The 24,461-nt window shown below is 47.1% G+C and overlaps 1 protein-coding gene across 1 annotated transcript; it reads left to right on the top strand.

The window, feature by feature from the left end:
- Positions 1 to 22,107: 22,107 nt before the first annotated feature.
- Positions 22,108 to 24,042, top strand: TACSTD2 (tumor associated calcium signal transducer 2). The gene has a single exon (XM_030327765.1). The coding sequence runs from the start codon at positions 22,342 to 22,344 to the stop codon at positions 23,314 to 23,316; it is 975 nt and encodes a 324-aa protein (XP_030183625.1). The 5' UTR covers positions 22,108 to 22,341; the 3' UTR covers positions 23,317 to 24,042.
- Positions 24,043 to 24,461: the final 419 nt, after the last annotated feature.

The following is a 24,461-nucleotide window of genomic DNA, read 5'->3' as shown; positions in this document are numbered from 1 at the left end:
TAAGTCATCTAATATCCATCCATGAATCTTTCCATCCATGCATCCAGCCATCATCTGAATAGATGATCTCTAGTGTCATTTCCTTTCTCTTAAATCTCCCACATCCTTCCACCAGGTGGCCAGGCTATGCTGCTTCTTGCCCAGGTAAGACAAGAGAGGAAACCACCTGGAGAATAGAAGCGTATAGAGGAAGAAGAAGAAGAAGAAGAAGAAGAAGAAGAAGAAGAAGAAGAAGAAGAAGAAGAAGAAGAAGAAGGGGGAGGGGGAGGGGGAGGGGGAAATAATATAGGGATACCTTTCTAGATAGAAATGGGTAATGGAAAGCTATTCTGGCATCAGGGTTTGGGGCAATGGACAGAGGGAGAAGAAAGCCCAACCTGAACGCTAAGCTCTCTGAAGTAATAGCTCTTTTGTGAGAGAGGTGAGGGGAGAGTAGTGCAGAATAGTTTGCTCCTTGAGTCTCAGTGTCTAGCTCTAAACCAAGTCTCAGGTTCAACATGGCATCGTGTCCAACACAGCATGGTTATATAAGCAGTCAAGCTAAGAAGGTGTCTAAGGGCAATATCACAGAGGCTGCACACTAACTTGGGGGTAATAGAGAAACAGAGCATTCCTGGAAGCCCCAGAATTGGGGTCAAGAGCTAGAAGCCACAGAGAACAGGGACCTTACAACTAGAGGGTAAAGCAGGTATGAAGCTGTCAGCATGAGGGGCTGTGGATGGATGGATGATACCCAGAAGACATCAGATATTATAAACTCCTCAATAGACATCTACCCAGTGCTCCAAAGGACCAAGCTAAACCTGCCAGCCCTCTGGAATAGGTACCCTGAGACCTATAGGAGCTCTTGGACCAGGACCCCTTCTCTCATCTGTCCTCTCTTTCCTGCCACTCCATCACCATGGGCATGCATAAACTCACACCTGCACCCAGACACCATATCTTGGGAGAGAAGGAAAGCTTTTTGAATGAGAAAAGAAGCAGTATCGATAAGGGGCTTGAGTTTAAATGAACTAGCAACCCAACACGACTGGCTTTGGCAGGAAGAGACTGCCTGAATCCCACATAAACTGAGTTACTTCCAGTTGGCAACTTTAAGGACGATTTTCCACCCTCAGTGGGAATGGGGATGTGAGAGCAAAATAAATTCAATCACCGCCGAAGAAAATCATGTTGTTTTGCACATCAGAGTTGTGTGTGACTTTTTAATTTCCTGCTATAATCCTTTCACTTATTTGTCCCACAAACATTTACTGAGTGCTTACATTCTATCAGGAACTAAAGAGAAAGATGGGCAAGATTTTTCTGCCCTCGAGAAGTGTAGCGATTGGGATGGGGGGCACTACTCACAATCCCAGTACGAGGTTAAGACGTGCTGCAATAGAGGCCAGCACAGAAGAAAAGCAAAGGGTGCTCACCCCAGCCTGGGCAGTCAGGAAAGACTTGCTGGAGGAGGTGGTGCCTAACCTGCATCTTTGGGGGTCAGTAGGAACTGACCAGGCAGAGAAGGACAGACAGAAATGGTGGCATTTATTCCTGTGTTTATTTCTTCCCTTTTTCTTTCCTTCCTACCTTCCTTCCTTCCTTCCAGTAATATTTGCTGGGTGCCTACCAAATTCAAAAATTGATATAAGCAGTGGGAATACAGCAGTAAATGATACGTTGAGATCCCTGCCCTGGTGGAATTTATATTCTGGTGGGAAGAATGCGATTATAAACACAACAGAATAAATATGTAATAGAATATCAGGTAGTGACAAATGGCAATGAAGAACAAATAAAGTTTGTCCAGTAAGGAGTCAGAAGGAGGCAGTGGGGAAGGTGAGAGAGGGGCCAGAGGTTATTTTGAGTTGAATGAGAGGGGAGGACTCTGATGAGGTAAGATTCAAGCGGAGATGTATTTGTTTTTTGTTTTTTTAACGTTTTTTATTTATTTTTGGGACAGAGCGAGACAGAGCATGAACGGGGGAGGGGCAGAGAGAGAGGGAGACACAGAATCGGAAACAGGCTCCAGGCTCTGAGCCATCAGCCCAGAGCCTGACGCGGGGCTCGAACTCACGGACCGCGAGATCGTGACCTGGCTGAAGTCGGACGCTTAACCGACTGCGCCACCCAGGCGCCCCAAGCGGAGATGTATTTGAAATGAGAGCCTTAAACGTGTGACCCTCTGGAGACACAGCAGGTGAGGCAGAAGGAACAGCGAGTGCAAAAATCCCCGAGGCCGGAGTTTCCTGGACAACTTCAGGAACAGCCAGGAAATCAAAGGGGCTGGAGCAGAAAAGGAAAGGAAGAGAGGCAGGGAGTTAAGCCGGAAAGGTATCCAGCACCGGTTGAGACAGAGCCGTGCAGGTCATGGTTAGGAGTCTGGATTCTGTTCCAAGGGTGAGGAAAAGCCATTGAGGTTTCAAGGCATAAGATAGTAGTGAGCACTAGGGAACTTACAAAAAGTCCAACATGACTGGACTGGCAGGTTCACATGAGAGATCATGAAGGAATGAACCAGAGAGGTCAGCCAGACACCAACAGCCAGGAGAGCTGCTGGGATTTATCCGAAGCACAATGGAAGTGTTGACTTGACATGACCAGAATCGGGTGTTGGAAAAATGAGTCGTAGGCGTTTTGGAGGATGGATTAGTAGAACGGGAGAGTGGTATAGGAAAGAGAGGGCAAAGTAAGGGGAAAAACAAAAACAAAAAACCAAAACAGAACAATAAGGCTGGTGTAGGGGCGCCTGGGTGGCTTAGTTGGTCAAGTGTCGAACTTTGGCTCAGGTCATGATCTCGCAGTTGGTGAGACCCAGCTCCACATCTGGCTCTGTGCTGACTGTGTGCAGCCTGCTTCAGATCCTTTGTCTCCTTTTCTCTCTGTCCCGTTCAGGATCTGTCTCTCAAAAATAAAATAAGCATTAAAAAAAAAAGAAGACTGGTGTAATCATCCGGGGGAGAGCTGGCGACCAGGCAGATGCCAGGAAACAGGGCACTAAGTGAAGTAGAACAAAGTGTGACTGGATTTGGGAGGTGAGGGAGAAGGAGGAGACTGGTTTTCTTCTCCCTCTGAGCCGTCTTGTCCATTCCCACGGACCGAAACACCATCCTCAGGATAGTAACTTCCTCAATTATATCCCCAGCCCAAATCTCACCTCTGAGCTCTCATCCCCAGCTCCCTCCTTGGCTTCTCTGTTGCCTCACAGAAATCTGTGTGTTCCAACAAAAGCCTCGATTGGCCCCCATGTGCCCCTCCCATCCAGTCTTTCTCACGTTAGTGACAATGCCATCCACACAGCTGATCAAGCCAGACAGGCACCTAGGGGTTGGCCTTGACTCTTCACTCCCTCCCCATGAGCACTCCGCTGCAATTCCTAACATTTTAAAATGCATTTTGAGTCTGTTCACACTTGCTTAGCCATAGTCACTGTCATCTGTGGCTCAAGTCGTGAGTCCAAAAAAGCAATGCAGAAGACAATTCAGCTCCAGAAAATACCGGAACTTCTACTTATATTTATTGTAGCATGTCCTTTGTAACTTATTTTCTTGTATTCATTTCATAATATACATTCTACGTTAGTGTGGCAGTGTTGATAAGAATAGCCAACACGTAATGAGACCTATGATGAACTGGACCCTGTTCTGAGCACTATTCATTAATTAGCTCATATAACTGTCCCAACAAGCAGGTGAGGCTGCTATTATTATTATACAACTGATTTTGCCAATGCGAAAACTGATGCGCAGAAGTTATAAATGCCACAAGATCGCACAGCAGATAGTGCCTGTGGTGAACGAAGAGATGGGCTGTATTTCTGTCCCTTGAAAGGACATGATAAGCCCCAATTGCCCATTCTTCCTGGTGCCCTCAGCTCCTCTCAGTGTAGCTCCAGCCGGACATCTGGGAGAGGTCATGGCACAAGGAGCATCCCCATCCACAGGGGGATTCCTCTAAGGAGCTCCCTCCTCCAGTGCATGCCTTGTGGCAAGCAGAGACTTTATCAAATGGTTTCATAGCTCTGGAAGCTTCCTCTGCCGGGTCCTGCTCATTCCCCTCCCAAGGTTACTCCTCCGTAGAGTCCAAACTGCATCTCAGCGTCTACTTCCTGGTACACCCAACAGACCCATTGCCTGGGCAATGTTGATGACTCTTTGTGCATCCCCATTATCCTGTTTTTCTTTCTGTCTTCGCATTTGCCACACTGCATTGATCTTTTTGGTTTCCGAGTCTGGTGTGTGTGTGTGTGTGTGTGTGTGTGTGTGTGTATGCACATGCGCATGCGCGTGCGCACACACACACACACACACACATGCTCAATGAGTGCACCCATGCATCAAAATATATATAAACTAAAATTTGCCATTTTAACCATTTTGATGTGTGCAATTCAGTGGCTTTAATTATGTTCACACTGTTGTGCGACCATCACCATGCTCTGATTTCAAAACTTTTTCACCACTCCAAACAGAAACTCTGTGCCTGTTAAACTATAACCTGAGTCTGATTTTTAGACACCAAAACTAAGCTGAGTTCCATCAGGACAGTGATTCTATCTGACTCATCTCAATCTGTAGCTTCTAGCAGGACCTGGCATATATTAGGCATCAACGATATTGCTTACCAGACCAAAGAGTTATAAGAAAATTTCTTCTGAGGTATCTGAGAAAACTTGGATGAGGTGACATTTCATTGGAATCTTAAAAGATGGAAGACTTCAGGAGGTGGGCAGGAGGGAAGGGCATCCCAGGCTGAGGAAACAGGAGGACAGGGCAAGCTCTGTTGGTCCCTAACTCGAAGTCAACGTCCCCTCCCAGAACTGCAGTTTTGTTTAGGGCAGCCAGGCGCACAACTCAAACTTATATACATTTCCTAGCCTCTTGTTCATTCAGATCCAGGTGGCCACGTAACAGGTGTAGCCAGTGAGATGTAAGCAAAAGACTAATGGTGACTTCTGGGGTTGGTTCATATTCCTGAAATGGGTATTGCCACTTCCTCTTTGATTTCTTTCTTCTTTTTCTCATCTGGAATGTAGATGGAGTTACTGGAACAATACTAGACATCTTGCAACCTTGCACAATTGTGTAGTCCTTGTCCTGACATTTTTAAGCCACTGAATTAGCAACTCTAGACTTCTGTGTGTGTGTGTGTGTGTGTGTGTGTGTGTGTGCATGTGTGTATAATTCCTACCTGTAAAACTTGCCTGAGATTTTTCTATTTGCATTTAATATAAGTCTTAACCAATACGATGGTCATCAGTTTTAGAAGCAATGGCAAACCTGGATAACGAGACTCTGAGCACAACCTCAAGAACCATAGGTGGCTCTGGCCACCAGAAGAACTTCTGCTTCCTCTGCCTCAGGGAACTGGCAGCCAAACGAGGAAGCTGCCTCTGCAGCTGCTCTCTGCCAGGATCAGGAAATCACCCGAATCAGAAAAAGCCACAGTCTAGAAGCTAACATGACCAGGAAGCCACCACAATCAAGAAGTGTCTCAGGAGAGCCAGACCTCCTGTGCACTTGCCAGCAGAGCCACAGAAGCAGGCAGGCGAGGCCGCCTTGTCATTCCATCTTTCAAACCCTGCTTGAGCGCATCTGACTGATAGAACTCATTCATATCCAGAATTTGTACCACAAAGGAACCTGGGAAACGTGGTCTTTAGCTTTCCAGCCAATACATGCTAGGAGGGTGGAGTAGAAATTGTATGCCATGGATGACATCTGCCTCAGCCTGGGACAAAGTTGTTCTCCTTCTCCCCCTGGCCCAGTATTGATCGTCTTCCCGGTTAGATGCCCCATGTCACTTCCTTGCTGAAAATACCCATGCCATTCTGTACTTTTCCATTACAGATTATACATTCACCATCCTCCCACTCTAAGAGCTTGTCTGTCTTCTCTGAGAAGCTCCACAATAGCAGAGACTATCTGTCTTGCTCACCCCTGTGTCCTCAGGAGTTTGCCCAGCGCATGCTACACTACAACCTCTTGTATGAAATGAGTGAATGTATTGCATGAATTAATGACTGGATTGACAAAGGACAGCATGGGGGTAAGAGCTATGGAACAGTGGGTCATGAGGCAAGTACAGACATCATTTGGAGGAAAATTCTTCTGAACAGGAGGGGGTTTCCATCTCTGTGATTTGCTTTGCAGAAGTAGATACACTGATAAGTATAAAGTATGGCAGACGTGGATATCATCTGGAAGAATCCATCACACTCTCAGTAATGTTCATAAGCAGCCTTGAACAGAACCAGATGCTTCTAAGAGAATGGCATTTCCCTTTCACTGGTCTCTGTCTCCAATAAGAAACATTAGTCCCCAGAGTATTTGACTTTGAGGAGCCTAGAGATGAATGAGATGCTCAGAAGCCTAAAAGATGCAGGTATAGTCTTTGTTCAGAGGTTGCCCATAGCCTAGTCTTCAGAACAGACTGAATCTCAGAGAAGGAACATTTCCCATATAGCTCTGGGACAGGAATGTTTTGAATACAGATTCACTTCTCTAGGATTTGACCTGACACCTTGTTCGCCTGTGGGGCCTGGATCTTTGTGGAAGCCTAGCCATAATACTGAAACGTTTACTTCTCTGAAGAAAGAGCCTGAATGGCACTACCTGTTTGACACAGTAATGCTTAGGCTCTGGCTGAAAATCCAGTCTATCCGAAGCTCTTTTCCTCTAAATAGAGGAACCAGTTGCATTGGATGGACCAAGGTCTTGTGCCAGATGAATGCAGAGCCACTTTGGGGGTTCCCAGCCCCTCTGCCTCTTGTTCCAAAAAACTGATTACAATGGAAATTGTTAGCAGAGTGAGTTTAGTAACAGCCCAAAGGCAGCAAAGCCCAGGGGAGTAACTAGGGCTGGTCCAGGGAGAACCACTGCTTTGGGTCTTAGTTTTGATACCTGTTGTCTAGGGTCACACTTCCCCCAAGATACACACAACTATGGACAACAAAACTAAAGTTTGCAAGATCAAGGTGACCTACAAAAGAGGTATTAATTAGAACTTTATAATATGTGTGTATGCATATGTATACATATATATGTAAGTATGAAGTACAGCTATTTATAAGACATTGATAGATAGTGGTCATGGTCATGTAAGATGTTGAGGACCCGCTTATGCCTCATTCTCACTTGATATCAGTATTGATCCATTCACCCCCAATCCACACCACCCATGAATCCTCCTGCCTTGCTTATAAATCTATGAAACATTTAATTTTTTCTTTCAGTGCTACTGTTACCTTTGTTACTACTTTCTTGGTTTAGGATAGTCATGAAGAGGTGAAGCTATGGAGTCAGACTTTGTCAGTTTAAATTCCAGATCTACTACTTGCTGCTGTGTAACCTAGGAAAATTAACCTAATGTTTCCCTGTCCCAGCTCCTACTTTGTAAAATGGAGATTAAAATATCCTCACCATGTGGAATTGTTGTCGGAATTGAATGGAGTAATCTATATGGCATTTGAAATTAAGCTTGGCATATTGGAACTCCTCAATGATATTCATTATCCTTCTTATAATTATTGTTCTTAATATTCATGTGTAGCACTCTTTTACTGTTTAGAGGAATAGCTTTCATGGATTTTATGTAGTAAGCCAAATGTATGGGTTAAATGACAGATCAAATTTGTTTCTCTCCCATTCTCCATTCTGGGACAATGAATAGAGCAAGTGAGCATAGGTTGATCGATCTCTGGATGAGCTAGAACTAAAGAAATCAAACTTACTGAGCAAATGTTCAGATTTCAGAGAAAGGAACTATGGCATTAATTGGGTTGTCTTGGGCAGCAAGCAACAAATCCTGCACAAACTGGGTTAAGCTAGAGGCAAGCACATTAGTTCACATAGCAGATGTCCAACAGTAGGGGAGGCTTCAGGAGTTGGTTGATTCAAAGATGTGATGATGCCATTTTGGTCCTAGGTCTTGTTCTTTTCATCCCTCCCCTCTGTCTTATGTAGCACTGGCCTCCTCCTAAGCCTGGCTCCCCTGTGTTCATATGGTGGCTGCCAATGGCATCCAGGACACATGTGTCTTCTTTGCCATCCCGGGAGGGAGAAAAAAAGGCTAGATGCCCCTGAAATATTCTTTTCTGGCCTTTCCAGGAGACTCTCCTCATGACTTGGGGACCTCCCCACATCTACCTGGAAAGGAGAATGATGTTGCCATGGTTTCTGCAGACACATCAGATGGGGTGGCATGGATGTCGGAGTTCAGTCACTGTGACCTTTGTAGGGATCATATGAAGAGGCTTTCAAATGGTGCCAAGACTTACCTACTTTTATATTTATCAAGTGTCAACAAATCGGGATGTTCTATTTATCCTTTGCTGGACAACAAATGATCCCAAACTTAGTGGTTTGCAGATACAATTATTATATCTCACAGTTTATGGGTCATGATTTCAGGCAGGGCTCAGCTGGGAGATACTTGAGCTTCATGTGATTTTGATGGCGGTCACTCATTGGTATCAGCTGGCAGCCAGGCTGGTCTGAGGGTCCTAGGATGTCATCACTTGAATGATTGGCTCCCTGGGGACAGCTGCGGGCTGGACTGCACTGGACACTTCTCCCTTACTATGTAGTCTCAGGACCTTTCCATGTGGTCTCTCTAGCAGAGGGGCTGGTCTGCTACCCAGCTGTAAGAGACAGACTGTGAAGGAAAAGATGATTCCAAATTATCTGAAATGTTATCTTCAGTACATGTAAAAAACATAAAGGAATAGGCATGTAACTTTTTTTTAATGTTTATTTATTTTTGAGGGGGGGGGCAGAGAGTGGAGGAGGGGCAGAGAGAGTCAGAGACACAGAATCTGAAGCAGGCTCCAGGCTCTGAGCTGTCAGCACAGCCAGACGCGAGGCTCAAACTCACAAACTGTGAGATCATGACCTGAGCTGAAGTCAGACACTTAAACAACTGGGCCACCCAGGTGCCCTGGCATGTAACTTTTAATAATACTTTGTCTCCCTTCGTGCCCACTAAATGGAGGTGTCTATTTTTAAAATATTGGTTTGAAGAGGTACTGCTTTGTCATACCAGGGTGCCAGTGTCACTGGCTGGCCCTGTCCTGGGTAAGCTGTGAGGTTCTCTATCCTTCCCATCAGCCCTTCTTGGTCTAGGGCTCCGCCATATCTCTGGGATGTCCCAGGAGCCTCCGATCTGAACCTCCTGCCACCAGTCTTATCCTTGAGAGGCCCACTCATCCTATGTGTTGTTTTCCACTGTGGTGTTTCTGAAACACAAATATGCTCAGACCATTCCCTTGCCCAAAGTCAATATTGGGTTTCTTTCAACAACCAGAGAAAATTCAAACTCTTCAGTATGGCTCATAAGCTTTTCCTCTCCTGGGTCAAATCCCCCAGTCTATCAGTGCAATGTAAGCTGAAAGAGGGCAGGGATCTTACCTCTCTTATCTGTTGCTTTATCCCCAGGACCAAGACCAGGCCTGGCATCTAGCAGGCATGTCATAAGTATTTATGGAAGGAAGATAAGAAAGGAGGAGGAGAAAGGCAGTGGAAGAAAGGAAGGAAAGCAGAAAGTTAGTTCCTGTAGCCCCCTGTACTTCACCTAACATAATGCTCACTTTTAGTTTAATGTCTGGCTTCCTCATGGATGGTAAGGTGCATGGGGGTAGTGAATGCACCATACCCACTGCTCCTAGCACAGTGCCTGGAATAAATCAGGTGCTCTAAAACATTTCTAAAACAAGTGAATTAATTAATAATGTGCTAAGTGTTTAAGGCACATACACAGAGGGGTAAAAACCTGGAAGAAAGGCCTGTTGATTCTTTGGAGTTTAGGAGTGGAAATGGAAAGGAGACAGGACATGAATGAGTCCTTGGATGGTGATGCCAATTGCTTCCACTTTTGGGCCTAGCCTCACAGGAGTCTGAGTGACTGGTCCCCTTTAGGGCTCTGGCCCTGGAAGTTTGAGTCCTTTGCTCAGTCCTGATATCCCTTTTGTGTATCCAGTTTTCTTCTTTGGTGGAGGTATCCAACCCTGCTAGTTTTTTTTTTTTTTTCTTTTTTTTCCAAGAGAGTGAGTCTTTTGAAGCGATGTGTGGACTGCCTTGCCTCAGCCTCCTGGAATGTGACCTCATTCCTTCCCCAGGTCAGTCCCCTCATTAAGCGGCCTGCCCAGTCCTGCTCCATCAGGCAGCCTGCCAGGCATGCACTTGGCATAGGAGTGCCAATTCAGGCACCAACGCAGCCTTCACTATTGAAGAGCATGGACTTCAGACTCAAACAGACCAGATTTTTGGATCCCGAATCCATCGCTGATTAGCTGTGTGGTCTTGAGCAAGTCCCTGCCTTGACTCGATCATCTGTAAAGAGGAGTTAACAATAGTGCCTAGTTCATAACATATTTGTAAGGATTAAATCAGATACGCCATAAGCCTACACCAGAGAGAGCTCAAAAACAGGTGGAGGTTATTTTTCTGCTGAAGGACTTCTGTCCTCGGCAAGTCATGAATTTCTTTGGGATGGAGCAGGGATGAGGGAGAGAAGGGGCGGGGGTGGGGGGTGGGGAGCATGTACTGAACACTTACGATGTACCAGGCACTGGGCTGGCATGTCCACAAGAGCTATCTTCCCCACACCACACAACAGCCCTTTTGCCGTGTCTAACATTAGCCCCATTTTCCAGCAGAAGGCATGCAGACTGTAGAGGAGACAAACTGTCGGAATGCAGGCTCTAAAACGCACTTGCCATGTGAGCCTGGGTAAGGCCCTTCCCCTCTCTGGGCCTCAGTTCTCCACCGGTTCCTGTGTGATAGGCTTTCTGTGTGGGCTAAATGAGTCAGTGCTACATAAAAATGCTTACCTGAATGATGCTCGGTATGTGTGACTTCTTCGTTCCCAAGGGGACCCTTGGTTAAGAGCAGGGTTCGAATGGAGAGAGGGAGCACGTGGGGACATGGCAGGAAGAGGCATCCCCGGGCGTCACGATTCTGGAGGGGACGCATTCTTTGACTCCGCAGAGGTGGGCTGCTATAAACACCATGAGTGTTTGGGCTGTTGGGCTGGCACAGAGACTCTGATGGCTGGCCATCTCCATTCCTGACCTTTGGGTTTACTAATGAGTAACGGTAATCACACCAAATTAGAAGCTGAGGTCCTCAAAAGCAAAAATTCTATCTTTTTTCATCTTTCGCACCCTAGAAGGCACTTAAAGCGAGCTAAACAAGTGAATGCGCTCTGCAAAGAACTGTGCCCAGGTCGAATCCACTGCACTTGATGAACATCACACACACCTACACACACACACACACACACACACACACACAGGACAACTCCTCTGCCACTTTCCTTTGTGTGCCAAAGACAGAAACTTGTACTAATGCAGGCAGGGGAGAAGCACTGGCCTGGAAGGCAGGAGCTAGGTTTCTTTTTTTCTTTTTCTTTTTCTTTTTAATGTTTACTTATTTTTGAGAGAATGAGAGAGACTGAGCACAGCGAGGGAGGGGCAGAGAGAGAGGGACACAGAATCCGAAGCAGGCTCCAAGCTCTGAGCTGTCAGCACAGAGCACGATGCGGGGCTCAAACCCACCGACCGTGAGGTCATGACCTGAGCTGAAGTCAGAGGCTCTACTGACTGAGCCACCCAGGCGCCCCAGGAGCCTGGGTTTCTAATCTCAGTGCAGCTCTGCTTGCCATCTGATCCCAGGCAAGTCACTTCCCCAAACTGGGCCTTTGTTTTCCCATCAGTGAAATGAAACAGTTGCAAATAGATGGTGGGGTCCCCTCTAACTCACAAACTGTGATTGTGTTTGTGTCTGGAGTTTCCTCAGTCAGGGATGCTCTAAAGGAAGGGAGACATGGGCAGAAGGTGGTTGAGCTGGCAGAACTGGCCACCTATAGGTACAAGAGTCAGGGGTTTCCCAATACCCCATAGCTGGAAGAGGGCAGAGTGCCCCAGAGCCAGAATATGGTACCTTTCTCTTTCCTGTGCTTCTGCCCCTCCCTAGAAACCAAGGCCTGTGGTCCCCATTCCAGCTCCTCCCACCTGTCTCTGTCCTGTGATGCCGGCATCTGACTTGAGGCTTTCCTGAAAATAATTAGAGCTTTTGCTCCTTTGCCTATTTAAGCTGGATGCGGATGGGAAACCCTCTGCGACAGGGAGGAGCAGGGAGGCTCCATACACCTTAGCAACGTTGACTTATTTGTCACAAACAGGTTGGCTGAGCTGGGCGGCCAGCACCCTGTTTCCTGTTGTGATTCGTGCCACACGGAGGTAATCCTGATGTTTGAAAAAGTGCTGGTTTGGGACAGCAGAAACTAGCACTTCTGCTAAGCTAAGAGTGAGCAAACTACAAACCACGGGCCAAATCCTGTGTTTGTATGACCACCTGTTTTTATACGGTCTGTGATCTAAGAATGTATTTTACATGTTTCTTTCTTTTTTTTTCATTTTTTAAAATGTTTACTTATTTTTGAAAGAGAGAGAGAGCACGCGCTCGAGCATGAGCAGGGGAGGGGCAGAGAGAGAGGGAGACACAGGATCTGAAGCAGGCTCCAGGCTCTGAGCTGTCAGTACAGAGCCCGATGTGGGGCTCAAACTCACGGACTGCGAGATCATGACCTGAGCTGAAGTCGACCCTTAATCGACTGAGCCACCCAGGTGCCCCTGTATTTGACATTTTTAAATAATTCTATAAGTATGCCCAGAACAGCCATGAGTTTTGCTCCTTAGCCAACAAAGCTTAAAATACTTACTATCTAGCCTTCTACAAAAACAGTTTGCTGACCTCTGCTCTAAGTTTTTCACATAGATGAAGTCCTAATCCTCACAATAACCTTAAGAAGTGGGTACTATTGTTCCCATTTTACGGAAGAGAAAACAAGAGGCCAAGAAGAGTTAAGTATTTTACTGAAAATCAAACAGCTGGCAAAAGGTAAGGTCAGGCTTTGAACTCAAGCAGCTGGTTTCTGTGTTCCTTCTTAAAACCAAAGGAATGTTTTCACTAACTGGCTGTGTGACCTTGAAGAAGTCATCGCAAGGTCTCTGCTAAGAGAGGCAAAGCCATTGAACTCCATTAGAGGTTCTAAGTTGAGGGTGGGAGGGTCCTTGAGACAAATAAACTCCAGGGAATCCGAGATACCACCAATGGAAACCTAATCAAGGTTAATGAGTTTAGGGTAAAGGTTAGTGTTTGTGAACAGTTGCTTTCATTTGAGGAGAGAATCTGGCAATCTCCTCAGAAATGGATTCCATGACTCAAAACAGATGAGAGCTACTGGACTAGCTTTCTTGGAAAGTCGTTTCCAGGTTTAACGTTCTTTGATGTTACCAGTTTGGGTTGTCATTTTTGTCCTTCAGGTGTTATCTTTCTAGGCTGCCCAAATGTTATTTCTTTCAGTCATCTTTTTTGTGTACACGTTACCTATTGGATTGCGTTTTTCCCCCACCCCCTACCCTCAAAGCTCTACGTACTCATCCCTGAGAAACACTAGAAAAAGCCAACACGCTTAAGAGCAAGGGAGGTTTTTCTAGCGACGTGTTCTGTAACTAGGTGAATAACTCATGTTGGTGGGGAGGGCAGGCACAAGACTGCATAACCCTTTATTGCAATATTCATGTTTCTGTGTTATCTGTTCAACAAATATGCACTGAGCCCTGACTTGATGGTCATTGCTGTGTGGACTGTGAGGTCCTCAGAGTCAGGGGTTAGGTGCTAATCTGCCCTTCAGCCTCTTGGCCTAGTACGGACCTGGCACATGGGAGGCACTCGTGAGCACTAGAAATTAATGCCTGGCTGGCTGGATGAAGAGATGGAGAACGGGTGTACGAGAAACCAGCAGTGTGGGTGGGAAAGGGGGTGTGTGGTGCCGAGCAGGTTAGTTCTGTTGGCTCCCCATTGCCTTTCCAATCAGCAGACTCCTGTGTTGTTGGAGAAGCTTTGGAAGGCAGTCTTCATTTTCCCAACAGCCACAGTTTGAAAGGTTATAGCTGAAGGTTAGCTGACACAGCCAGGACTTCCCACATGAATCCAGAGAAATGAATCCGATTTCTTGCATCCCACTTAGGCCAGAGGAACAATGGGGGCTTCCTGGTCCTTTTTCTTGGACTCAGACATCCCCCGCATTGGAGAACAATGAGCTCTCCTCTCTCCTGCCTTCTCATTCTGCCCAGACTTCTGAACTTTTCCTCTCTCCCACTCCTCCTTGCCTCTACTTCCGTCCGCAGTCAGACTCACAGCTGCTGAGGGTAGGAGTGCAAGCCCCTCCACACAGCTGGCTCCTGGGCTGATGGGTCTGGAGACATCTCCAGATAAACAGCTGCAGAGGCAGGGACGAGCAGAGGGCAAACCACAGCACAGGACAGGGCGGGGGTGCCCGAGCCGGCGGAAAGGCAGCACAGGAGCTAAGGAAAGTATCTGCTGCGGGGAAGGCTGGAAGGGTCTGTCCTGCTCTTGAGCTTTGGACAAGCCATTAACCTGTGCTCGGCTGGACTTTCTTCATCTGCACAGAGTGCGTAATGCCTTGTCTGTTTCCCTCAAAGGGTGAGTTCAACCAAGATGCCAGATAGCAAAACTGTAAGTTGTCCTATAAAATTGAAGGCGTATCATTACTTGGATTCAGTTGAGAGACTATTCAGATGCTCTGATTCAGTAGCTATAGAAGAAAAAGAAAGTGGTGATGTGGTTTGAACTGGTATAGGAATGAACTTGTACAAAGGTGTTGTGGAGGCTAAAACATTTGTGTTCAGGAAAACTCACAGGGTCTGGAGTAGCATGGTGTAACAAAGACCACAATCTCAGAACCAGGCAAAAATGAATGTGAATTCCAGCTCTGCCATTTACTATCTACAGATTCTCAGGCAAGTGCCCTTTGGCATGAGTTTCTTATTTGTGAGGCAAGAAAAACAGAACCTACCTCATTTAGATGATGTAAGGATAAAGATAACCCATGTGAACAGCTGGCCAAAAACAGGCTCTGAGTATATTGTAGATCTTACAAATACTGCCCAGACATCATCTGCTCCAAGAAAACAGGGAATTAGTAGTTAGGTAGGGGACAGCTGGGGTTACACCTACCCTCCTAGACAGAAGAGTGAGGCAGGTCAACAGAAACAAACCCTCCTTCACAACTTCCACAGATTCCTCAGCTGGTATCTCCCCAGACTGCCTCGTTCCATAACATCATGTGTTGAGCTACAATGTTTTGCATTGCTCCAAGAATGGAAATTCAGATAGTTTGTGAAGATCACAGAGGCACAGAGTTTCCCTGAATATTATGATGAACTTTCTCATGGAGCTGGTTGGGATTGGGCCGGGCTGTCTCGTGGGGAGGATGGTTGATTCATCACCAAAGCAGCGCATAAGCACCTACCTGTTCAGGACTTGGACAAGGGACTCCATACTTTGGGTGGGAGACTGGGATAAAGGACTTCTGATGTCCTTCTCAATAATCCTGAGGAGCATCCCTTGGGCCAGCACTGCCCAACAGGCAGGCTAGTTTGGGAGAGGCAGCAGCAGCACATTTGAGACCTGTCGCCACTGTCCTCACCTTGGAAGGGCCAGAAGTGCTCAGAAACAGCAACACCTCCACACCCCTCACGGGAGCATCACACCTCAGCTGGCTAGCTCTGGGAAAGGAAGCACCATGACTCATAAACATGGGGTTGGAGAAATGTGGCTGCCCTGGGGATGTTGTGATGAGATTTCCCAATCTCTCCTCATTTGCTGCCAAATCTCTCCAGAAACAATGGGCCCAAGAGCCAGTGAGATCAACTACAGAGTGACTACACAGTTGTTGGGTGTTTTATCAGCTTTTTCCTTGAGTGTAAGACCCTTGGAAAAGAAGCCAACTACCACTAGAGGTAGAGACCAGATGCGAGGGGAGGGGGCCAGTTATGGTTTGCACTTCCTGATGAGGAGATCATGACAAGAAGATCATGAAGAGAAGGTCACAGGTAGGAGATACCGAAATGAAATAGTGACACACACTTTTCAGGTGAAACTGCAGTCCCTTTTCAAATCCTGATGGACTACAAAAGCCAAGCAGAGCCACGGATGGCACAGCCAACCTCTCCTAATAAACTGAGTGAGGCCTCACCCAAACAAGCAAACAGAGAAACTATTGTCTTTTCCAGAAAAGTGAAAAGATCAGACATTCCAGTGGCTAGGCTGCCCAGACCCAAACCACACCCACTTTAGAGACCACACCCACTTTACAAACCACACCCATTTTGCCAATCTTTCCTCTTCCATCTACTCCTGTTCATTGAAGACTCTTCAGCAAGACCCCAAACTTTGTCATAGAAAAGTGCAGATGTCCCTGTCACCAGACTTGGGTTCAAGTCCTTCCTCTGCTGAGTTCTAGCAGGGTGATTGTAAGCCTCAGCTTCCTCATCAGGCAAATGGGAACAAGAGTAATTATTTTATAGAGTTGCTGGAAGGACAACAGGGGACCTATTTATAAAGTGCCTGGTACAATGTTGGTGATCAATACATGGCAGTTCATATTAATAACAGAAACTATGGAAATGGGAAAAAAAGACAATTAGAAGCAAAAACAGAAATTTAACCCCAAATACTTCTAAAACTTAACTTGAGGGATTGACTTGTTTTAAAAATGTTTTCATTATAAACATTTTAATAATAATAAACAAGAAAATATAGTGAGTTTATCTGTACCCTACCCTAGCTCTTTTGAATTCTAATGCTTTGTAATACTGTTTTAAACATAATTTTAAAGAAATGAAACATCAAAGCTAGAATCATGTACCCCTTATCTTTTTTGTTGTCTGCAGCCCCTGGGCTGACTTCCCATTCTTTCTATGGTTTCTTGGGGCCTCCTTCCTCCATCCCGAGCTAACAATCACCACAGCTTACTTCTCTGTCTGTGTTTTCTGCATTCTGGCTGAAGGATCACCTGCTTCCCCTGGGGCTCCAAGCTGTCTCTGAGAAGGAAGGGAAACCCTGACCAGCCTTCTTGCATTGCCCATTGTCTCAGTGACTGCTCCTGATAGAGGCCAGAGCTGACCGTGGTCACAGGCCAAGAAGAGTGAGGCGTCTTCCAACCTGGCCCAGGCAGCTTCACAAATGTCACACCATAGAATCCCCACCACGTCACTAAGAGGCAACATCATCGCTGTTCTACAAAAAAAAAGGAAACCAAGCAGAAAGACCTGCCCTTGGCCTGGCAGTGCAGAATTCAAGCACAAGCTGTTTCATCACAGCAACGCAGACAGCAAGGAACACGTCCACTCTAGTGTGGGAGGAAGTCGTGGTTAATGGCCTAAGTCCTAGGGTTTCAGGTGTGGGCTCTCTGCTATGCCCTACACAAGTAGCTCTTTTTTGCTTTTTGCAAAACCAGAACTTTCTAAGGGTAAGAAAGAAAAAGAAAAGAAAATCCGAGGAACATGAGATGAGACTCTATCCTCTTGACTTCTTCAGTCCTCTTCCATTTTTGTTAATTTGTATGTACATGTGCTGTCAGGAGACCCGGATTCTAGGCCTGGCCTTACCACGCACAAGCATGTGACCGTGATCAAGTCCTTCTCTTCTCCTCCCAAGGTCTCTGTTTCCACATTCTGTAACATAGGGGGCCAGGATGACAAGGGCCCTGGGGCAGCTCCCCTCCCTAACAAACAGCTCCTTGGGCCTGATCTTTGGCAATCTCCACAGTCACCAGCTTTGTGCAGAAACCTTTAATGATCTCAAAGCATCCTCACGCTCCTGAGATGGCTGATAATAACAGCTAAGGTTAATTCTACTTAGTACATGCCAAACACTGTGTTGGGTATTTTATATTCTTTATCTTGAGTCATTAAAATAATTATAGATGGTAAGTATTTTTTTTTTACTAATCAGCTAGAGTTTTGTTCTTGTGTTTTGTTTTTAATAAATCACACCCTTATTGGTCTCATACCAAGCAAAGTCAGATAATCAACACCAGTTTAGAAAACAGAGTATAAGAACATATGAGAAGTAGGAACTTCAACTGAAGAAAAGCATGTTCATAATCACAAGGTGGGAAATTATCCTTTTCACAGATGTTGGGGAGATGGAGACATTAAGTTTTAAGAGATAGACATGAAATTTTATAATTAAGGAAACTGAGGCTCCCAGGGGTGAAATAACTTGTACAAAGTCACACAGCCAGTAAGTTATGTGAAACTAGGATTTGAGCCTGAGTCTCACTAGATCCAAAGTCCATTTTCCTTCAACCTCACTGGACTGCTTGCCTCCAGAATCCCCATGTGCTCATAGACTGTCAGACTCTATCTCTATTCCCTATAGCACAGTCTGATGAAAGTTTGGGATCATGCATAAAAGCAAAAGTAACAGTTCATCATTACTCAGTCTTCCTTGAAACTGGGTGTTTGAAGGTTGCGTTAGGGTAAGGATAGAGATTCATGGTTGGAGTAGGCGATGAAAAATGGACAGCAGAGAATTGAAATGGTCACAATGAACACTCCCAGGAATGTATATTGATACTGTAACATTCTGGGAACAACTCAATGTAGGCGATGAGAAATGGACAGCAGAGAATTGAAATGGTCACAATGAACACTCCCAGGAATGTATATTGATACTGTAACATTCTGGGAACAACTCAATGTTAATTAACCCAATAAACATTACCGAGCCCCTAAATATATGCTGGCGCTGGGGTTATAGTGCTCAGATATGGTTCTTGTCCCTGGTATACATTTGACAAGGCTGAGTTCATGGAATGCTTTTGTTAAATACTTGAAAATTAAAATGAAAAAAAAAAATACAAAGAGCTAAAGCTAACACGTGAAATTTTACAGACCTACTCAGAAAAGGGATGAAACGAGAAAGGAGAATCAGAGCTGAGGCTGTGCTTACTTAATAAGCTCATCTTAGGGGCACCTGGCTGGCTCAGTCAGCAAAGCATGTGACTTTTGGTCTTGGGGTTGTGAGTTCAAGCCTTATGTTGGGCATAGAGCTTACTTAAAAAAATAATAAAATATTTTCCAACTAACTCCCAAAAGAATCTATACAAAAACAATAAAAAACAAGCAGCACCAAAACAATCAACCAACTTTTGATTTGGGTTCAGGTCATGATCCCAGGGTCATGGGATCGAGCCCCATGTCAAGCTGAGCATGAAGCCTGCTTAAGATTCTCCCCCTCTCCCTCGGCCCCTCTACCCCTCTCCCCCGCTTGTGCTCTCTCTCTAAAATAAAGTAAAATCAAAATAAATTTAAAAAGTAAAAACAAGACAAAAACATTACTTATCATAGTGTTTGTGTGCCTGTTGGGGGAAAGCCTGGCAGATCATAGAATTTAAGAAAGGAAAGAGGGTGGGGTGGCCCTCCATCTTCCACAGAGGATACTGAGAATGGGCTCCTTTTACCCGCATCCTCCAAACACTTACATGGATGAAAAAGGCCAAGGTTTGGAGACCTCAGAGCTCTAGCGTGAGAAAGGTCCAGCCATTTGGGGCTGATCTAGCTAAGCATCCAAAAGCACCATTGTGGACATTGCTCAGCCCTGAGAACCCTTCCCCATTAGCTTTCCTGCTGCCAGCCTGGGAAGCACTGGACTAACAAGCAGGTAGCTCTGCCCCGTATAGAGGATTGTGGCTACGTAGTCAGGAGCTGGTAGAACAAAAAGGATATTTAAAAAATAAAAATGCAACCTGACATGTTGACCGTGTCTTACATTTTACAAAACTTTGGTATCTACCGTCTCATCTATTTTAGATTTGGTTGTTGGAATGTCTCATGAAATAGAGAGATGCTATTATCTCCATTTTACACATGGGCAGACAGAAGCCCAGAAAAGTCTGGTGCATTACAGGATTTAGGAAAGCACAGAGAGGGAGCACTCCCCTGAGTGCGATAGACAGGGCCTCTCAAGGGAGGCTTCCTGGAAGTGATCCAAGGGCTCAGTAGAAATGCACAATTATGCACTAAATAGATGAGGGGAGAGTACATGACTTGACAAAAGCTTGAAAATGTGAAGAAGACTGGAGACACTAGCAGAATCAAGATGAGGGGGCTGATGGTGGTGGTGACCACGACAGCAGCTGACCCCTATCCATGCTTATACTAAGTGCAGACACTGTTAGAACAGATACTGTTCTAGGCAGTTTATCTACGTCAATTCTCATACCTACCTTGTTAGGTAGGTACTTTTATTATCCCCATTTTACAGATGAGGAAACTGAGGCATAGAGAAGTAGCTTGCCAAGGTCATATATGATCTTGTTTGTCACTTAAAAACTGTGACTTCTACGGGCGCCTGGGTGGCTCAGTTGGTTAAGCATTCAACTCTTGATTTCAGCTTGGCCATGATCTCGCGGTTCATGGGTTCGAGCTCCACATTGGGCTTTGCATGAACAGTGTGGAACCTGATTGAGATTTTTCTCTCTCCCTCTCTTTCTGCCTCTTCCCTGCTTGTTCTCTCTCTCTCTCTCTCTCTCTCTCTCTCTCTCAAAAATAATAAACTTAAATTGTGTGATGGATATCCTTCTTTTAAAAAAAAGTGTGAATTCTATACCAAGAGCACCTCCCACTCTGTTCTCCGCAGAGATAGACACAAATTTGTGATTTAGAAAGCCTTCTCTGACCACAGGGAGGACTGGGTGTTGGAGAAGGGAAAAGACACTGGAACCTGAGTAGGCTTTTGGTTCAAGAGCCTAAACAGAGGGGGGTGCCTGAGTGGCTCAGTCACTTGACTGGCTGACTCTTGATTTCGGTTCAGGTCGTGATCTCAAGGTTGGTCAGATGGAGCCCTGCATGGGGCTCTGTGCTGACAGTGCAGAGCCTGCTTGGGATCCTCTGTCTCTGTCTGTCTGCCCCTCCCCTGCTCATATGCACATGCTCTCTCTCTCTCTCAATAAAATAAACTTAAAAAAAAAAAAAGAACCTGAACATACAAACAGAGGCAGTGGTGGTAGAGAGCCGGGGAGCATTCCCACAGTGCCCGGGGCTTATGGGTAAGAAATCGCCCCTCACGTGACTCTGCTTTCTCTACCTATAAATGCAGAATGGTGTATTTCCACCTGCCTGCCTCAGGAATTGCTCGAAAATTAATGGGGTAGAGGCCTCGCTGGCTTTCATGTGTTAAACAACACCCTTGTACTGCTGCTGGTGTTCATTAAATGCTGAACACATAAAATGTGCTTTGAACGGACGAGCTGGGAATAATTACAGCTTGCTAATTATTGTTAATTTTACCACAGCTTTGAAACCCTGGACTTTCTCAATGATTCAAAAAAGAGATTGCAACCCCTCCATCCCATTAAAGTAGCAACACAGAGGCAGATCAGCCAATTTCCCACAGTCTGTATTCTTTCCTCATTTGCAGTGGTGCAGCAACTTATATGGGACACAGAGAAAGAAAAGCAACGATTTACTCTTTTAGAATCACGTTGCACAAAGAACCCCTTATACTCTTGCTTGTTCTTTTTAAGAACTAGTTCCTTTTTGTCTCCCGATACTCAGTTCATGTATAAACATTATTTGTTTCTGTGTGTGTGTGTGTGTGTGTGTGTGTGTAAAGGAAAATGGTGTTTAACAGAACTTCTGACGCATTGGACACCAGGACACCTGGGTTTTACTCATGATACGGTGAGTAACAAAAACTCCCTAACTTTCAGTTTCCATACACATTGATGTAAGTTTTCATAACTGCCAGGCAGAATACCAAAGACCCCTCCGAAGGATCTGAGGATATTGACGGCTGAGTGACTTTACGCCTCGGCCTCGACTGCATCGCTTATAAAATGGGTCTGAAACATTGTCCATAATACCTGTCAGGACCTAGGAGAGGATGAGATAATGCTTGTGAACTGTAAACTATGCAACTGACTGCTACTATAAGACCTGGGGGTAGGGTAGCGATAGAGGGTAGGAAACGGAGCGAGAAAGGCAAGCGGATAGGGGACAAAAGCGAGACGACCTCGCGCGAGACGACCCTACTTTTCAATGAAATCCCTAAGAATTCCCGTCCAGGAGGGCAGCCAGGACGCCCACGGAGGTCTGGCTGGAGGCCGCACCGACCGCGGCCCCTCCCCAGGTGGGGTCGGGCGGGCCGGGGGCGGGGCCCCCGCAGCCCGCAGGTGAGTATCGGTTTTCTTCTCCCGGGCTTTCGGTCCGGAGGAGGCGGGAGCAGCCACCGCTCCCCTGATCCTATCGCGGGCGGCGCAGGGCGGGCTGTGCCTTCCGTGGGACGGTGACGGGGGGCGGGATGTGTCACCCAAATACCAGAGGGTGAGTCGGCCGAACCAGCCGGGCAGGTCGGGCGGAGTATAAGAGCGGGAGGGAGCGGCCAGCGGCAGATGCCCGGAGACTGTCCCAGCTCGGAGCCGGAGCCCCGCGGAGTCCCCAGCGCCTGATCCACCCGCGTCCCGTCTGCGCTCCGCGTCCCCACCATGGCCCGGGAGCCGGGCCTCGCGCTGCCGTCGCTCCCGCTGCCGCTGCTGCTGTTGCTGCTCCTGGCGGCGGCGACCGGCCCTGCGGCCGCGCAGGACAACTGCACGTGCGCCACCAATAAGATGACCCTGTGCCGCGCGGACGGCCCCGGCGGCCGCTGCCAGTGCCGCGCGCTGGGCTCGGGCTTCCCGGTGGACTGCTCCACGCTGACTTCCAAGTGCCTGCTGCTCAAGGCGCGCATGAGCACCCCCAAGAGCGGCCGCGCGCTCGTGCGGCCCAGCGAGCACGCGCTCGTGGACAACGACGGTCTGTACGACCCCGACTGCGACCACGAGGGCCGCTTCAAGGCCCGCCAGTGCAACCAGACGTCGGTGTGCTGGTGCGTGAACTCGGTGGGCGTGCGCCGCACGGACAAGGGCGACCTGAGTCTGCGCTGCGACGAGCTGGTGCGCACCCACCACATCCTCATCGACTTGCGCCACCGCCCGGCCGCCCGCGCGTTCAACCATTCGGACCTGGACGCCGAGCTGCGGCGGCTCTTCCGTGAGCGCTACCGGCTGCACCCCAGGTTCGTGGCGGCCGTGCACTACGAGCGGCCCACCATCCAGATCGAGCTCCGGCAGAACGCGTCCGAGAAGGCCCCCGGCGACGTGGACATCGCCGACGCCGCCTACTACTTCGAGAGGGACGTCAAGGGCGAATCGCTGTTCCCGGGTCGCGGCGGCCTCGACGTGCGCGTGCGCGGCGAGCCCCTCCTAGTGGAGCGGACGCTCATCTACTACCTGGACGAGAAACCCCCAGAGTTCTCCATGAAGCGCCTCACGGCCGGCCTCATCGCCGTCATCGTGGTGGTCGTGGTGGCCCTCGTCGCCGGCGTGGCCGTCCTGGTGATCACCAACCGGAGGAAGTCGGGGAAGTACAAGAAGGTGGAGGTCAAAGAACTGGGGGAGTTGAGAAAGGAACCGAGCTTGTAGGTACCGGCGGGGCAGGGGGGTGTAGGGCGGGGTACCCAGACCAAAGTGAGCCATGCTTCTTGACTCGTGGCCCAAAGGAGACATTTCTCTTTTCCAATTCCTGCCTCTCCCCACCCCATGAAGTCTAATAGATTCTGGGCTCAGGGTCACCTCTTTCTGACTTCTGCCTTCAGAGAAAGCATTTCTAAAATTCCTCCCCTTTGGGTCCAACAAGAAACCTGGCTCGAAGAGTTAAAGAAAGTGTGGCGCAGGGTTCTAAGAACCACGTGTCTGTATTACAGTCCAGCGTCGTTTGCAATCGATGTTGAAGGCTTAAATGCGCTTAGGTGGGGGGAAAGGCGCTTTTACTGTCCTGGGTTAAGTTATTTGATTAGCTCCACTTGTGTCGTGGCCTTCCTGGTGAGAAGAGGATTTCGCCAACTGAGCCCGTGTAGTGTCCTCATTTGCTGTCGTTTGTATTACCGACCACATGTGCTTGTCACCGGGAAAGAAGCCTGTCTCAACTGCCTGAACACATTTGAGATGTCTTTTGAGGGCAGACTCTGCCCCCGAAACTCCGCGTCTGTGCTTCAGCCCGCCCTTATTATAGCTGATATTAGTAATGTTTCTTTTGTAAAATGTCTGTACATATTTTGTCGTTGATAATGCTAATGTGATTTTTTTAAAACACAAATGTAATAAAATATGGAAAAGGCACAGACCAAAAGATGGGAGTTTGTGAAAACTCGCTCCAGATTTATATCACTTTCAGGTCCTCTCATTTCCCTGGGCTCAGATTTCTCATTTCAAATCCTAACACCTTTTTTATTTTATTTTTTTGCAGGAGCAGGCATTTCATTTTGCCTCTCCTGTTTTCCTGAGATGCATTAACAGGCTGGTTTAAATACTGGCTTTTCTAAATAAGATTGGAAGCCTCCCTCAGACTGCATAAGGGTGGGTCTGAAGGAGGCGGCTAAAACGAGCTGCTGTTGTAGGGAAAGGGGACCAGTTTTAGGTTCTCTCAAGAACCTCCTGTGGAGAAAGAAATGCGGTAGTTCTTTGAATGCCTGCCCTGCCTCAAGTAGTGGTATTATGTCCATTTAGCCCCTGGCAGTTTACTTAATTGCCAAGTATTGTGGCTCCCAGACAGGTTAAAGGAAGCTTCC

This window comes from Lynx canadensis, chromosome C1 (assembly GCF_007474595.2).
Source record: "Lynx canadensis isolate LIC74 chromosome C1, mLynCan4.pri.v2, whole genome shotgun sequence".
Taxonomy (NCBI): domain Eukaryota; kingdom Metazoa; phylum Chordata; class Mammalia; order Carnivora; family Felidae; genus Lynx; species Lynx canadensis.
Note: the sequence above shows the minus strand (reverse complement) of the source record. Positions and strands in the feature narration are given on the sequence as shown.